At 48.0% G+C, this 17,355-nt stretch overlaps 2 protein-coding genes across 2 annotated transcripts in view; both read left to right on the forward strand.

Moving 5' to 3' along the window:
* FAM53C (family with sequence similarity 53 member C) lies at positions 1 to 9,858 on the forward strand. The gene is made up of 5 exons (XM_061189645.1): positions 1 to 85; positions 3,330 to 3,559; positions 3,951 to 4,008; positions 5,180 to 5,964; positions 6,898 to 9,858. Exons 2-5 carry the CDS (start codon positions 3,482 to 3,484, stop codon positions 7,153 to 7,155), a joined length of 1,179 nt encoding a protein of 392 aa, XP_061045628.1. The 5' UTR covers positions 1 to 85; positions 3,330 to 3,481; the 3' UTR covers positions 7,156 to 9,858.
* A 3,039-nt stretch (positions 9,859 to 12,897) lies between these two features.
* Positions 12,898 to 17,355, forward strand: part of KDM3B (lysine demethylase 3B) — a 59,303-nt gene continuing 54,845 nt past the window's right edge. The window contains exon 1 of the mRNA XM_061189646.1: positions 12,898 to 13,104. Within this exon, the coding sequence (XP_061045629.1) occupies positions 12,913 to 13,104 (192 nt within the window). The 5' untranslated portion in view covers positions 12,898 to 12,912. The remainder of the gene's footprint in view (positions 13,105 to 17,355) is intronic.

A 17,355-nucleotide genomic window follows, 5' to 3' on the forward strand; every position in this document is an offset into this window, starting at 1 on the left:
GGCCGGCGCCTTTTAAGGGCACCGTGGGGCGAACCGAGCGCTCAGAGCTGCTCCGGCCGCGGCCCTGGGAGCTGGAGGAGCCGCGGTAGGTGGCGGAGGGCAGGTGGCGCTGGGGCCTCGGGGCGGGCACCTAGACCGTCCCTCCCTCCTTCCCTCTTTCCCCTCCCCCAGCCCGTCCACCCTCGAGGCACGGCCTCGCTGGCCGCCTCCGCGGGGAGAGCACGGGACCTGGTGGGGGAGGGGGTGGCGGAGCGCAAAGTCCCAGACCCTCTTCATACCCTGCGTCCTGAGTTCGCTTCCCGCGGCCAGATGATGGAAGCTGATTGGGAAGAGACGAGCGACAGCCCCCCCAAGCGTGCCCCGGCGCCCCCCGCCCCCCAGGGGCCAGCGGACGCCCCATGCCCCACCCCGCGGGGACAGGCAGGGCAACCAAGGGAGAGGTTGAAGATTGGAGGGGGGGGGAGGGCTAGCCGTTTGCTTCTTCATTGGGGTGGGGGGAGGGGTGCTCCCCACTTGTCACCCCTATCCCCTCAGTGCCATATGGAGGAAGAGCAGTTAGGTCCCCACATACCTGTTCATGTACCTCCATGCCTCCCTCATGTTTTCCTTCAGTCTCCCCCAGAGCTGTGGGACTGGAACCTGGGGGGAAGGTCCCCAGGGGTTTGTGACTCTCCTCTCCCTTGGCCTGACTTGATCCTAGGTTATCGAGGTTTCAGCACAACCTCAGCATCCCTGAAACCGTAATGTCAGGGGTTACTGCCACCCAGTGGGGTGGGGGTCCAGCCTTTATTTGCGGGGGGGTGGTGCTGATGGTGGAGAGAAAGCCTGGATTGAGAGTTGGGCCTGGTGGGGTTTGGGGGAGGGCCTAGCGGCCTGCTGCCCTGTGTAGGGCTGAGCCCCCGTGCCAGTTGTTAAGCTGAGAAGTTTTAACTTGCTTAGTGAACGTTGGGCTCTCTGCCCCTCAGATACACAAAATGGAAGGGGAAGGAAGGCGGCAAGAGAGGGCTTCTTATACTTTTTCCTCTGCCTGCTTGAGAAAGAGGAGGCCCCTCGCGGAGCTGGTTTGCCTTCTTTTGTGTCCTGGTTTGATTCCTTATGGCTTCCGTTCTGTTCCCCCTCTCAGCCTGGCCTGTTTTAGGAAACTCAGACTGAGAGTATCAGTTGCGTGGTGGTAGCTGCATTGTTCCAATTACCGCCGTGTGTGGCCACATCCCAACAATTAAAATGCAGAAAAACACAAAATCACTCTCTTCACTTGATCCCAGAGAGGGCTGGAAGTTTGCTGTTTGGCCAGATGCCTCATGAAAAGCTTGAAAGAGTTTGCTTCACTCCCTGCTCCTCATGGCTGGTCAGCCTGAGGCCTGGGGTCTCTGGGGGTAAAAGCCTGCAGTTAAGTTCCCTCTCTGGTTGATCTTTGAGGGCAGAGTTAAGAAACCAAGAGCAGAAGTGATATAAGCTTTAGCTTCTACAAGAACAGGGGAAGCAGCTGAAGGGAGCACTCAGGAAACTGGAACTTTGTTCAAGGTGGTAATGATGATTATGCATGAAAATGTTATTTAACTATAGTGATGATTGACTTCTACAGCGTTTTTCCCTAAACTCCAAGTACGCCGAGGTGTATTTCTTTGCTTTTCCTTGTGGTCTGCCTCCCTCTGAGGTGGGAATCGGGTAGAGAGGATTCCCTCTTTTTTTTTTTTTTTTTTTTTTTGCCAAGGTAGAAAGTTATCTGCCCTTAAGGTCAAGCCTTTTGGGCTTCTCTTGGTATGCAGGTGAGGGAGGTTGATATCCAGCCAAATAGATCAACGCAATTGCCTTCTTCATCCTAATATTATCACTTGTGGCATTCTGAGGCTTTGTAGAGCAACAAATGGGAGGGGTGAGAAATGGCAGTCTTTGTGAACTCCTGATTTGTACAGGTCATGTGGTATACTTTTTACATTTTGATATTTGTGTTATATTGTCCCAGTGACATATATATTTTTTAATAAATTTATTTATTTATTTTTGGCTGTGTTGGGTCTTTGTTGCTGCGCACGGGCTTTTCTCTAGTTGCGGCGAGTGAGGGCTACTCTTCGTTGCGGTGCGCAGGCTTCTCATTGCGGTGGCTTCTCTTGTTGCGGAGCCCTGGCTCTAGGTGCGCGGGCTTCAGTAGTTATGGCTCGTGGGCTCTAGAGCGCAGGCTCAGTAGTTGTGGTGCACGGGCTTAGTTGCTCCGCGGCATGTGGGATCTTCCCGGACCAGGGCTCGAACCCGTGTCCCCTGCAGGTAGATTCTTAACCACTGCGCCACCAGGGAAGCCCCCAGTGACATAGTAAGATTATTCTACCCATTTTTCGTATGGGTAAACTGAGGCAAAGAAAAGTTTGATGATTTGCCAAGACCATCACACCAAATCGGATCCAGATTTGATTTCTTGATAGTTTGTTCTCTCTGCTAGCAAGTGCTACTTCCACTGTCTGGTGTGCTGTCTGCCTGCTGGTCATTTCTGGGAATAGGCAGAACAGTATGGAAATGTTAGGTTAACTTCCCCTCCTCCCTTGAGCGAGGCCCCTCAGGCAGTTTTGTGGGCTTGAAGCCTGTCCTCTGATAGAATTACTTTGCTTCTACTATAATTGACCATGAGAAAGAGTCTTGATTAATTGTATTCATGGTCTTTGAGTCAAATCAGGCTAAAAACTTAGTCAAATGAAGTCAGAGTTGTTGTTGTTAAACTCTATAGAGTTGAAATGTAAATGGAATTTCCCCAGTAGCATTTCCTTATCCTCTTATAAGAGAATATGTACAGTATCTGTTGGAGAACAATAATATAATATCAGCTATTCAGGCTAAAGGAGAACATAATACCTTGTTTATTCTGATTGGTTTGAAGCAGAAAGTCATTCCTACAACCACTGTACCGCTCTGTTCCCTATTACTCTTTCTGTAGTTTAGGAAAAGGGTACCTCTCTTTGCTTATGACTGGAAGATAAAGAAAATATTGGACTAATCAGGATGGAAATAACAATTTGGGCATCTCTCTCATTTGAGCTATTTTCTAAGTGGTGCTAGTGTTCTGGGTAGGCAGAGCAGAGCATGAACCAGGTTAGGAGTGGCAAATAGGTTTCAACTTGCTTGCCAACTCCATTTCATTTTACTGGTTATCCGGAGTGCCAGGTTGAGAATGTTTCTGAGGCTATGTTTAGGCTTAGCAGGAAAGAGCTGTGATCAATTAATGATGTCTGCCAGAGGCCTGACATAGGGATGCTGTGGTATGTGTGCCATGCATTTTCCATCTCTGGACTAGGTACATCTCTAATATCACTTGGGGCTGGTCCCTCTGTAATTGGCAGACTCAGCAGGCATGACTGGAGAGGGAAGTCCCAATGGTGCTAGAATGGTGCTGCAGTGGCAGAAGACGGCTCACGAGTGAGGTCTGGAAGAACAACAGGGAAGACATCCATCATTTGCTCCAAAGTGTGCAAGTCAAATTCCGGGGAGAATCATGATAACCCTGATCACTGAGCAGCTACAGAAGCAGACTCTGGATGAGCTGAAATGCACTCGCTTCAGCATCAGTCTGGTAAAAGACCAGTCTTCCTGCTTCTCTACGACCCTCTCCCCCTTTTTTCGGAGGCTGTTTGTTGTTACTACTTCACCCTTGTCCTGTGCTGTGTGAATCATGGTACTTGTACTGGAAGAGCCCACTAAAGGCTCAAAACCCAGCCCAAAAGGAAGGGGGCAGGGATTTTTTTCACTGTTAGAAAAGGGACACCAAAATTTGGGTGGAAAAGGGTTTGAGATACTGGAAGATGTGGATTATTTTACTTACTAACTTTGGGAGGACAAGAAGAAGAGAACACTTAGGAGTTCCTAACATCCCTATAGCCCATGAATTGCAGGGGTGAGCTGAAGAGGGCTTCCTGGAACTCTGTCCTGATCCTGAATCATGATGGATATTCTCTGTCTCTTAGCCTTTGCCTGATCATGTAGACATCTCCAACTGTGGGAATCCTTTCCAGCTTGTGTCTGGTAAGACATGATGTGTATATTTGTGTGTATGCCCATGCCTCTATCCACGCATTTCTTTCATTGGTTTTCAGTAACCAGGACTAGCTAGCCTGCCTCCACAATTTTCTTGCCAGGGTCACCTTCTGAGATTGGCGCTTGTCTCCATTTTACTGCACCAGCATGGAAGTTACCTGTTTAGTTTGCTCTTATTCTAGTCTTGTAGGAACTTTTATAATCTAATTTTTTGTGTAGGCAATACATTCACATTTCCAAAATTTTTAAACAGCAAAAACGTTATACTGAAAAAAGTCCCCCTTCCTCTCCTCTCTCCTATGCACCCAGCTCCCATCACCTCACTAAAAGTAACTACTGTTACTAGTTTCTTGTCTATCCAACCATAGTTTCTTTATACAGATAGAAGCAAATATAAATGTAAATTATTTATTCCCACGCTTTTAACACAAAAGGTTGCATTCTGTATATTTGGCAGTTTGTTTTTTTTTTAAACTAACCATAATATGGCTAGAAGATCTTTCTCTATAAGTATGTTCCTTGTGGGTGGCCAGACCCAAAGGAACACGAGCAGTCTTAGGGTTTTTCCGAAGCATGGGTTCCATTGTCAAAGGCCTTCCCCACCCTACTTGCCCTCCCTAGAAATACAAATGATATCTTACCTGCTTGATCACCTACCTCCTGTCTTGGTGCTTTGACACATAGGAAAGGGAAAGGCTAAGGACAGAGAGCATAGGCCTGCTTTTCACAACTCCGAGCTGGGGGGTGCAGGAGCAAAGTAGAGCTCGGTGGAGTAGTGAGGGATAAGCATGGCACACACACGTTTGCTTCTTTTGACTTGTTCCACCTTTGAGGGGGAGCAGCAGGCAGTATATGAGACTATATTTTAAGTTTCAGGTGGTTCCTCATACTGGAGGCAATATAGTATGCTGGTTAAAAGGCAGCTTTAGCATCAGACAAATCTGGTTTTGAACCCTGCCTTGGTCATTTGATTCCTACATGACTTTTGGCAAGTTACTGGACTTCTCTCATCTGTGAAATGGGGGTAGTAATAGTACCTAACTCATGAAGTTTTCAGGAAACCTCACATAAAGTGCTCATCACATTGTATGGCACATAGTAAGCTCTTAAAAATATATTAGCTATCATTAATATTATTTTTATTATGAATGCCTTCCAGAAGGTGCTTCCTGGAGGGGCCTGCCCCACTGTTCCTGTACTGAGTTCCAGGACAGCCTCAATCTCAGCTACCACCCCTCAGGCTTGAGCCTGCACCTCAGACCACCCAGCCCAGGAAATTCCCCACAGGAGCAGCCCCTCTCCCAAGTCCTAAGCCCTGAGCCTCCAGACCCAGAAAAGCTTCCTGTGCCCCCTGCCCCTCCATCTAAGAGGCACTGCCGCTCACTCTCAGTGCCCGTGGACCTGTCTCGCTGGCAGCCGGTGTGGCGGCCCGCCCCCTCCAAGCTGTGGACTCCCATCAAGCACCGGGGCAGTGGTGGAGGGGGTGGGCCGCAGGTGCCTCACCAGAGCCCCCCGAAGCGGGTCTCCAGCCTCAGGTTCCTCCAAGCTCCCAGTGCCTCTACTCAATGTGCCCCACCCCACAGACCCTACAGCCCCCCTTTCTTCAGCCTGGCCCTGGCCCAAGATTCTTCTCGTCCCTCTGCCACCTCCCCCCAAAGTGGCTCCTGGGAGAGTGATGCTGAGTCCCTGTCACCTTGCCCACCCCAGCGTCGCTTCTCCCTGTCACCCAGCCTGGGCCCACAGGCAAGCCGCTTCTTGCCCTCTACCCGGAGCTCCCCCGCATCCTCCCCAGAGCTGCCCTGGCGACCTCGAGGCCTGCGCAATCTTCCCCGAAGCCGCTCACAGCCTTGTGATCTTGATGCCCGCAAAGCTGGGGTCAAGCGGCGCCACGAGGAGGACCCTCGGCGGCTGCGGCCTTCCTTGGACTTTGACAAGATGAATCAGGTGGGACCAGTAGGACTAGGGAAGCTTGGATGGGAGTAGGGGGACTGTTCCATTTTCACCTGTGAGTTGTCCTCTAGCTCCAGGCCCTCCTGGCAGGGCCTCCCTTGGAGCTCCTTTCTGTCTGAGCTTCTGCTAAGAGTGATCTACCATCCCGATTTGCCCAGGATTATTCTGGTTTTACCATTGAAAGTCCCATGTCCTGTGAAATTTCTCAGTCCTGGGGGTTCCAGAGAAACTTGGGGTGAGACCCATGTTAAACCTTCCAACAGAGATCCCAGATTGTCCTGCTAGAGGCACTTTCCCTCCTCTCTGAGAATGCATGAGCCACAAAAGCCCCATCATCAGTGCCCCACCCCTCCTCATGCAAGGCTGGTTTTGTCACTTGCCCTTTACTGCTTCATGTGGGTCTGTAAGGGCTTAAGCAAAACAGGCTGCTGCATCGTTCATCTGCCAACAAATGTTTTTTGACTTCCCAGTGTGAGTGCAGTTGTTGTAGGCAGTTGCCCACTTTTTTCATATTCTTCCTTCCAGACCACTGGGTCATAAAACTTTCTGAGGACTTATTCACTTATTCATAGAGTCATTCATTCAACCAGTCAGCAAACATTGTTGGATACCTACTCTGTACCAGGCTCTGACTAGGCACTGGCAATACAGGAGTGAGACAAGCAGACAGTATTCCTGTCCACATGAAGTTTATAAACATGCTTCTAATCTTGAATCTGATAGAAACTATGGGCACTTTCCTCAAAGAAATGTGCACATACACTAAATTTTCAAAATTTTATCAGGGAGTTCACGATCTCACCCTAACAGTTAGGACTCCTGCCTTCAAGGATAACTAAGAGGGGTACTTTGAAATCCAACTTGGGCCAGGGTTCTCTGGGAAATTAGCATCTTTCTTTGCCTTAATTTTGTTTGTTTGTTTGACAGAAACCATACTCAGGAGGTCTCTGTCTCCAAGAAACAGCCCGGGAAGGCAGCAGTATCTCTCCACCATGGTTCATGGCCTGTAGCCCCTCACACCTCTCTGCTTCCTGCAGCCCCATTGGGGATTCCTCCCAGGTGCTGAGTGAAAGCGAAGAGGAGGAGGAGGGGTCCGTGCGGTGGGGCCGGCAGGCGCTGAGCAAGCGGACATTGTGCCAGCAGGACTTTGGGGACCTGGACTTGAATCTGATTGAGGAGAACTAAAACTGAGAGGCTACTTCCTGGGGCCACACAGACTGACTCTCTTATGGCTACTAACAAGTGTCGAGGTCCCAAGGCCGGGGGCCCAGCCTGGGAATGGGGGTGAGTGGAGGGCTCCGACTCAGGGCAGCCGGAAACCTTCTCACTCCAGGAAGCTCGACCATGCCGAGAGACTGGCCGGGACAAGATAAACGGAGCTGGTGGCGGGAGGGACAGCCCCAGAGCATGCCCTTACCATGGCGGCCCTGAGTGTGAGTATCCCTGCCACCGAGAAAGCAATGGGCAGGGAAGGAAGGGGTCTCCTGACCCCAGCTCGGGGAATTTCACTAGCCCCTTTGCTTCAAAGGGCACTTGTGTCTTAGAATTTGGCCAGGGTGGGGGGTTCATTCAGCCTCCTCCGAGAAATTGTGTGAGAGTGTGTGCGTGCATGAGAGTGCTCGAGGAAAGGTGTGTTTGGGTAGCCTTAGGGAAGGAAGGCAGTTGCTCCTTAACAGCAGAGCACCATGGATCTTGGGTTTTTACGGGACAGCAGGCTTGTTCAAGGAGTCAAGGTTCTAAGGAGCTCTGGAACCAGGCTCGTAATCCATTAGCACCAATGGCTCTGCAGAGGATTCTGTTTGGGGGTACAGCAGGGTCTTTTAAGTGCTATGACCTCAGCTAATGGTCTTTCCCTCAGGCCCACACCTCCCCTAGATAGATCTAGTATTGGCTGGAGAGGGCTCTTCACACTGATTCTGAGCTGGCCTTTTTTCTCATCAGATTGCTTAGGCTGTATACAACCTGCCTCTCTCACTCTCTAAGTAGATGCAGGCATATGTGGGCACCTGAGGCAGGGCTGAAGGGCTCCATCTCTTTCTTTCCCTCCCTACTGATGGGACCTTTTCCCCCTTACCCTCTGCCCTTCGAGGGTCAAGAACAAGGAAGGAAGGCCCTATATTGAGGCTGACCTGCAGCAGAAGTAGTGTTCAGTCCCCAGCAAGCACCCCAGCACTAACTTTAGAGAAACCTGTTGTTATAAGATCCAGGCCCAGCCTCTTTTCTGACCTGCTTGAGAAAGAGGAAGGGGATGTCAGCATATACTAGTTTGCTTGTCTTCCACTCCTGCTAGGAAATGTATATTTGTCTCTAATTGGCCCTTAGAGACCTCAGGGAGGTTGAGGCTCACCGAGGGATTGGCTGAGGATGTGTAAAGCAAAGACTGTGAGAAGCAGCTGGGAGTTTGTTGTTGGATTGAATTTCTTTTTTTGTTTCACACCCACAACTTGAGCCTGGGCAATGGGTCTCAGTGGCCACGGTGGTGGGTTTAAGGACTGCAGAAGCCCTGTAGGGCTGGCTCCAGTGGAGATGCCTACTGAAGCTGCTGCTACAATAGCTTGTGAGGCTTTGTCCAGCTTTGCTTAGACCCTGCAGGACCAAATTGGACCTGCCCTTCCTGTTTATTGGAAGAAGGGCATTTTTCCAGGGTTTTGAAGGAACCAGTTGCTCATGTTAGGGAAGAAGACCAAAGTCTGTGTGTTTTTTTCCTCATGGAATTGAACCTGTCATTTTCTGGGTCTGCCACATGTTGGATAGGAGCATCAATGAGGCCCTAACCTCCTCGCCTCCACTCCAGAGGAGGTGGCTGTTTCCTTTTCAGCCTCCAGCCCTCAGAGGTTCTACCCTTCCAGGGCTCCTTCACTTCTCCTGCTAGTTACCACATGTTACCAGTGAGCTTCTAGGTCTGTAGGGGCTTGAGAGAGAGGCTTTCTGGAGAATCCAAGGAAACCATGAGCCCAGGAGTTGCCCATCCTTGGTTTCATCCCTCCCCTGGCTCTTCCTCTTTAGGCCATAATTTCCCTGGTGCCAGCTTCTTTTCCTCCTGGGGCATCCTCATCCCTGGGCTCTCTGCTACAGATGGGCTGTGCCAGCTTACAATAGGCCACTGGTAATGCAAGTGGGGTCTCTGCAGGCCCAAAGCTGAAGAAGTGAGGGCAATAATTCTGCCTCCACCCTGAGTTCCCCAAAGCTCTAGGGCACCATCCTTAGGGGAGAAGGTCTGTAGATGCCATATTTGAATTCCATTATTTTAAGATCTGGAAAGTTAAACTAGCTGGAGCTATCATCTTGCTTCCCAATCTAAGTACCTGTGGCCCTGGGACAAGCCTTTTCGAGAAGTGGTTTATTTTGCTTTACACAGTAGATCTGTTCCAACAGTTCTGTGTAAACCAAATGCTGTTTTCCAATGCATTTGGACTGCTGACCATTTAAAAGCAGCCTGTGATTGCTTCTTTTGTAAAGCAAGCAACCTCCCTCTACTTTAGCTGTTTTGACTCTTTGGATTTTCACATATTGGGCTTACCCAGAGTGGAGCACACCTCTGCCGGGCTGTGGTTGACCCTGGGTAGACATCTGCATCTGTGTTGTGTGTGTGGTGTGGCTGACCAGTAGGTGAGTATTCCTGCGTGTGTGAGTGAAGCCACTCCCAGGCTGGTGCTCTCCTCCTGTGCCCGGTGACTGCCCAGTGGCAGCTCCAGCTGCCCTTCACTCCCACCTGCTGCCAAAGTCCCTGTGCCAATGGGATTACAAATACAAAAAGTGGAAAAAAATTTTTTCGTAAACTTTGTTTTATATTTTAAAAAAATCCATAAGTCTGTGTATGTTAAACATGAGGTCCTGCCTCTGTGGCTGTGTTTGAAAAAATAAAGTTTTATTAGAATAATCCATTTTCCCAAGCAACCTTGTGTACTACAGTGTCTTCTTCCTCTCTTCACAAAGAAAGGCAAGGAGGAAGCGGGAGAAGGCCGCCTAACTGTTCCAGCCCCTTCTTCTATGACATGGCTGGGCCTTTGCCCCTCGAGGGCAGTATTTGGTCGCTGGGCCCTTTGCGGCCACAGTAGTTACATCCTATGCCCAGCTTCTGTTAAGGCCTTGGTTATTTCTGGCAGTCTGATTTGATCTCTTGTTTCCCTGGTACTTATACCCATCTCCTCTTCCCTCCTGCCACTCACTTCCAGCAGGGCGAAGTCAAGTATTAATACATTCTTGCTCCCTGAGAAATGCTTGATGGTGCAGTTAGAAACTTGTCTAGATTGGTTTGTAGGCTTTGGGAAGTGGGGAGGAGGTACGATAGGAGCCTTGACCAGGAATGTCTTTTCAGAGTTTTCACATGTTCTGTCCTGGAGAGATGGAGCTAAAGTCATCAGAATTCAGATTCCAAAGACCTAGGCAATTTCTCCATCCTGAAAATACTGATTTTGGAAAATTATCCTAGCAGCAGAGCTTCTCTTTTGCTCTAGAAGGTGGTATTTTCCCTAGTGCTTCAATGTGGAATGTTCATTTGCTGAAAGAAGCTGTATGGCTCTCTCTCTCTCTCTTTAGACATTTCTATTCCACCCTTTCTTCTCCCTACGTTAGCATTCTTCCAATGTGTGTGGGTGAAATATAGTTGCTTAGAGAGCCAGGCAGGAGCCTCTTGTCCCTAAGGCATAGCCTGGTAACAGTTGTGGTGCTGACTTGCCAGGCAGCAAGAAGAGTCAAGTTGCTTAGCCTCCAACCCAGTTTCCTGCTTCAAATTGGTGGCACTCATCAATGAATACCAATGAAGTGTGCAAGAGGCAGGATTGGCTTGATTACCTGGAGCAGGAACTTTGAGGGGATGAAAACAAGCACTCTAAAAAGAGTGGGAGTTGTTACCTGCCCTGGAAACAAAGGAAGAAGGGCTTTGAGGGGGTAGGGCAACAGCACGTGGTTAAAGAATCCCAGAATTATAGGTTCGTTCTTTCTTCAGAACTGCTGTTTTGTTTCACCTACTGTTTGAGCAGGGGTAAAGCCTGAACATCTAAAATTACTTCCCTCTCCTTTTTTTCCTTTCTGTTCAGTTTTTTTCTTGGGTTTTTCTACTGTTTATTTTCTGTGAAGGCAAGTGTGATTTTATTTTCCATTCCTGAAGTATAGAAAAGAATCTAAACTTCATGAGGGCAAAGGTTTTGTTTTATTCAGTGTTGTGTCCCAACACTTTGAAAAGATACTGGCATGTGAAAAGTATCTGCCATATTTGTTGAATTAATTTTTTTACCTTTGCCTTCCCATCCCTGGGCTTAGGCACATTTCTGTGTCAGTGCTGTGAGAAGCCAGCTTTGGACAGTGGGACAGTAATTAGAGCTCCATATGGGAGAAAATCCCAGCAGTGAATTTTAATGGAAAAGCTGCAAGGCAGCTAGATCATGTATGGATTCACCCCTGTTTCCCTCCTACCAACTACAATTTTTGGGCCGTGTGCTTTAAGAGGTGTCTCTTGGCGCAGAAAAACATTGAGTCAGTCCTCAGGTTGGCTATGGGAAATGGAAGTTATAATGAATAGAGAGAAAAAAAAGTCCAAGGAAATGTTTCCTTGGTGCTCCACAGGGTTAGTTCTAGAGTGACTTCCCTGGATGTCGTACTTTGACTGAAGTCAATAATTGGTACCTCCGTATTGCCCCCAACTTTTGCTAGAAGACAAGTAGGTCAAGGGTAAAGAAGGCTATGGACAGATTTCTGGGTAGGCACATAGGTCTTGAAAGAACTCTACTGCTCTTAACTGTAGGTCAGATCACTGAAAAAAATGGGCACTTTTACGGTAGTAATCATGCATTAATACTGGACCTTTTTCTGGTTTATATCTGTTTCCACATATACTCTGCATCCATAAGGCCATGGAACTTGTGCTAGTCTCTAAATGACCAACGTTAATGACTTAGGTTTCTCATTGCCAGTGTGAATAAAAATCTAGGCAAAAAAATCTCTGTATCTCCCCTTCTCTACAGCCCCTTTTCTAACAGGAGTATCAATCTTCCATGCCTGTGAATTCAGATAGGAGTGGTGAGGTTATCTTTGTCCCCAGCCCCACTACTTCCATGGTAAGATGTATATACTTCTGGTCTCTTTCCAATTCCCCTGAAAGTTGAATTGAGAAACACCTGGACTTAATAACGTTGGCTGATTTGGAAGGGGAAGACGCTCCATGGGGTTATGTCAAAATACTGAGATGTTGGAAGCATGCTGGCCTTCAGCCAATGTAAAGGGTGGCATTATTACATACAATGGGTGTGTAACACATTGGTCAATTGGAAAGGAACCTATGAAGTATTGGTAATATAGAATGGGATGGTACCATGTTATGGACCAGTGAGAAGAAAGATAATTGTGTCCCATGGACCAATGGGAAGAAAGTTTCCTAGAAGATAATGACAGGAGGGGTAGTGCCTATTTTCAGGTTCGGAAATCAATGGGGTATTGGGGCACTAACTTTTTAGCTCAAAATATCAACTCTCTAGGTAATTTGCCCCTCAGGCCCCCAGCCCAGTAAAAGTCTTTGGTGTCCGAGGAGGGTAAGCCAAAGCCTTCTCAGATAAAGGGGCCCCCTGAAGGAAATATGGCACCAGAATGGTGCCACGGGGGACTGAGGGACCCGCCCACTTCCCCACCCCGGCCGAAACTGCAATTCCCCTCCCTGCCGCAGGGGGCACTGCAGGCCCCGGGGAGGTTGGGGCGGAGCGCTGCGAGGGGCCCGGAGCTGCCGTCCCGCTCCGGAGCGCGGGGGGCGCTGTGCGGGGCCCGGGTTGCGGCTCCGCTCCCGGCCACGGGGGGCGCTGCGCGGCGCCGGTGGTTGGTGGTGGCTGTTGGGGGGGGGGGGAGCCGCGGCCGCGGGTGGTGCGGAGGGAGGCCTTGCGGGCGGATCGGGAGCTCGGCGGCGGAGGTGGTGGGAGGCGGCGGGCGGGAGCGCGGGTCTGGCCGGCCCTGGCGATGGCGGACGCGGCGGCCTCCCCGGTGGGCAAGCGGCTGCTGCTTCTGTTCGCGGACACCGCGGCCTCGTCCTCGGCCTCGGTCCCCGCGGCGGCGGCGGCGGGCGGAGATCCGGGGCCTGCGCTGCGCACTCGGGCCTGGCGGGCCGGCACGGTGCGGGCCATGAGCGGGGCGGTGCCCCAGGACTTAGCGGTGAGTGGCGGCCGAGGCGGGCACTCGAGGCCGGGGTTGCACGGCCTGCGGGCGGCCTCCCCGGGGGCCTTTGTGAGGGGGCGGTGGGATGGGGGTGACCCAGTTCCGCGCCCCCAGATCTCCTCAGCGCCCCCCGCCGGCATCTCAGCACCCCGAGCTCTGGCCAGCATGGCTTCCGCGTCGGGGTTCGCGCCCCGGTTTACCCCGGGGGGCGGCCGGGGCACTAGGAGCTACTGCCTCCGCCCGGCAGGCCCCGCCTCCTGAGCGACCCCTTTCTCAGTGTTTTCCGCCCCCGCCTCCCCCCCCCCCCCCCCCCCGCCAAACACGCCTTCGGAGCAGGCTCTCGCACCCTGGGCTCCCGGGCCCCTCAGAGTTCGGCCGGTGCTGCCGTTGCCTCGTTGAAGACGCGGACCTATAGTCCTCAGCCTCTCCCGGGAGACCTGCGCCCTGTTCCCTTCTTCCCGGAGCCCCGAGTGGGGCGGGAATGTGGGCACTTGTAGGAAACAGAGAGGCTGCAGTTGGAGCTGCTCGGGGCTGTTTTAGCTGGCAGTTACTTCCTCCTTGTCTGAGCCAGGCTCGGCCAGGCGGTCTCCAGAAAGGCCAGCTCTCAGGATTCTCTTCAGGCTCCTCTCTCTGCGCTTTTGGGTGACAGGAGCTGCCGTTGTAGCTGTTTTTGATAAGTTTGAGATCTGTCTTGGCAGCGGAATGGGGCTATTGGGTGGTGCTTTTTTGCTCGTAGCTGGGCTACTCCCCCAAACCTTGGGAGAGGTTTTGTTTTGAAACTTTGTGTTGGGGCTCGGCCGCTTTTGAATACTTGTCTTGGTGTATTTTGTGATTAAAGTTGTTCAGTAATAGAACTTAACTAGCATTCGGGATCATGATGTGTTTTTTTTGTTAAGGTGGCGTTAAAATACTGCCTTTGAGCTTTGGCAAACCTCTTTAGTTCCTCATTCTGATAACGGCCCTAGTTTCTCTGTTGAGATAAGGCTGTGAAAAATAGGGGGATTCTTTTGGATTGTTATAGATGTTCAGGCAGAAGGAAAATTTTCTTGATGAACTTGCTTCTGCAGATATTTTATTCGCTGTAAACGGGAACTCGTAAGATTTGATATTAATATTGCAGGTTTCTGATACTCGTTTTTCTACATATTGATCAGTGGTGTTAGGCTTTTTTTTTTTTCTTCCTGATACGCAAGCTTTATGGGTTGTTTTGCTTGTGGCTGGCTTAGGCTTCTGCTACTTGAGTTCGTTCACTTTGATCTTTCTCCATGCTCTATAAGAAAAAGGCTGCTTGGACATTATGAGGCTTCAGTGGGGCGAATTTGTACAGATAACAGGAATATAGTGGGGTGAGGATGATGATTAAGAAGGAGGATTTGGATTTAAATTCCTTTACGCTTTCTTTAGAAGATTGCTTTTTAGGCTTGGACAGGAGAGAGGTGTCCCTCTTAGATCCAGTAATTTACCCCCTTAAATGCAAAACTTAAGTAAGATCCACCATTATGTGCATATTTTGACCAAAGGCTTAGTCTGTCCTAGTGTTTCAGTCAAAGTTTTATGTTCTAGTTGTTTCCTCCATCAGATGAATTGCTAATGAGCTCTGCACCTGAAATGGCTACCCATTCACTTTGTTGTTTGCTGGGCTCCCTAAGGGCAGAGGTTTTTGAAGCTCACTGAGATGCTGGACACCTACTAAGCTAAATACTGAGTAGTTCTACCACTGCCCTTGGAATTGGTTTCTCAAACCAAGTAAAAAGTTGCAGTGATTCTTGGAAATTAAAGCAAAGTGTATATTACAACTGTGTTGAGGTCTTGCATAGAGCTTTATGCATATAAAAACAAAGGCAGTTTTGGTTTTAAGAATACTCTTACGCTTGTCTTGTGTGTATAATCAAGGGACATAGGTAAGAAAACAGCCACAACAAAACTCAGAGCATTTAAAATTTTTTACCATCTTGCAAAATTGCTCAAGAATTGCTGTTGTGATGATGAGGTTCTGTTAATGACAATAATTAATATAGGATCAGAACTGGCCGTTTGTTTTCCTTTTTCATTAAAGAGATTTCCTTTGGACCCTAGGCATGTGGGCCTTTCCAGTTTGCTCCACACACCCGTAGTAAACACAACTGTCTTCCAATCAAAAGTGTTCTTCCTGTACTCAAGGGTGGAGTTTGCAAGCAGCTGGCCTGTGATTGGGCAGATTTTCATTCAGTTATGTTTAAGATGTTTTCTGGCATGCTTAGTTTTGAGTAATGCATGGCAGGGCGCCCCCTGTTAAGGATGAGTAATTGAGGGTTGAATGAATGAGTTTTTGAAGTGATTGAAAACACTTTGCAATTTTAAGCTCCATTAATATCCTCTTTCTAAATACTTTTTGATCCACAAATCTTTCAAAATGTAGTCCTGATCCATTAATGAACCCTTTTTTTTTTTGGAAAACAGTTCCAAAGCCATAAGTCAGGATCTTGTTGATCAAGAGTTTTGTTGAAAAGGGTTTGTTAGGTGGGCATCTTCCTCACCAAAGCTATGCTGACAAATAACTACTGAGATTTTTAGATTAAGTAGATAAACAGCTTTTTTCCCCCTCATGGAATAGTAGCTTTATTTGTATTTCAAAATAGGCCTGTTATGTGGAAAAAAAAAAAGTCTAGTTGCAAAATTAGTTTAATGGAGTTTTATGCCTTTACCTCTAACTTCTTTTCTAACTCTGTGTCCTCCTTGTGTTTCTGGTTCATTATTGGTCCATGTAAGTGGCAGAGACCTTGGGACCTTCACATATATACATATGGTAAATAAACACACAAACCAAAAATAGTGGATTTTTCTTTTTTTGTTATAAAAGCAAAACTTGCATTTTGCAGAATGTCAAACAGCCAAGCATAAACACGGGAAAGCCAACAATCTCCATCCTTTACCAGCTTCCACTTATCAAAGAAGCCTTGTGCGCCTTTCTCAATACTGGTACAAAAAATATGAAAACATTTATCTCTATACAAAAGGTTGCTTTTTTTTTTTTTTTAGCAAATGGTATCATACTGCACAATATCTGTAGCCTGCTTTTTTTCTTTTTTCCATTTAACATTAGACCATGGGCATCAGTACCTGTAGCTCCTACTCATCCTTTTAGATAACTACATTATATTCCATAGAATGGACGTACCCTTTATGATGGGCATTCAAGGTATTTTAAAATTTGGGGCACTTACAAACAATGCTGCAGTTAATATACTTGTACATATATCTTTGTGTAATCATGGTTTTATTTCTGTAGTTTAGCTATCCAGGATTGTTGGGTTAAGGAGTACATGTATATATTTTTATTTTATTAGGTAATGCCAGGTTATTTTCCTATGAGATTTTAGCTTTTCATACTCCCACCAGCATTCAGGCAATGGTTGTTTCCCTTCATCCTTGCCATCACTGGTGTCATTGGTCTTTGTTGTTTTTGGCAATCTGATGGGCGAAAAATAGTATCTAGCATTTCATGACTACTGATCTTTTTCTATGTTTATTGGCCTCTTACATTTTTTATGAGTTATTTATGCCAATCTTTTGCGTATTTGAAAAAATGGAAGTTTTCTTATTCTGTACAAGAAGTTTTCTTATTCTGTACAAGTTCTGTGCATATTTGGCACATTAACCCCTTTACCTGTCAAGTGTGTATTTTCTCTCATTTGTCTTTTAACTATTTCTGGGTTGCTTTGCTGCACAGAAAAATAAAATGTTTGTATCATCAGATCTCTTAGACCTTTCTAAATGGCTTCTAAGAAGGGTTTAATTGCTTGGGAAGAGGACCTCCCCCCGCCACCTTGAGCCTATATAAATATTTTTCAGCTTTTCTTTCTAATGTTTCATTTATTGGTCCATCTGGAATATTTTTGTAAGTGGCATGTGTGATGGACAATCTAACTTTTCCTACTGAGTAGTAACCAATTGGGGCAGCACCAATTTTGTTAAATAAACCATCCTTTTCTTTCTGTATGATAGAATCAAATGATGCTTTTAGTAGCACTGATTTGTTTTGAATGTGTATCTTACCTATCTCAGCTGTCCAGAACTTGCAACAGGAGTAAAAGCATATCTGCCTTAATTTTTTTAATCCCTTAATCTTTTATCTTCATCTGGGGGAAAGGTGGTCTCTAAAATACTCCTTTTCTTTGATTTGAGATAATGTAATCATTGTGGCAGCGTCTGGGCTAGTACCGTGTTTCGTGTTTCTTCCATCTGGGAGTCTTCCAAGAGGAGTGGAAG

Source organism: Eubalaena glacialis, chromosome 4, assembly GCF_028564815.1.
Source record: "Eubalaena glacialis isolate mEubGla1 chromosome 4, mEubGla1.1.hap2.+ XY, whole genome shotgun sequence".
NCBI classification, from domain to species: Eukaryota; Metazoa; Chordata; class Mammalia; order Artiodactyla; family Balaenidae; genus Eubalaena; species Eubalaena glacialis.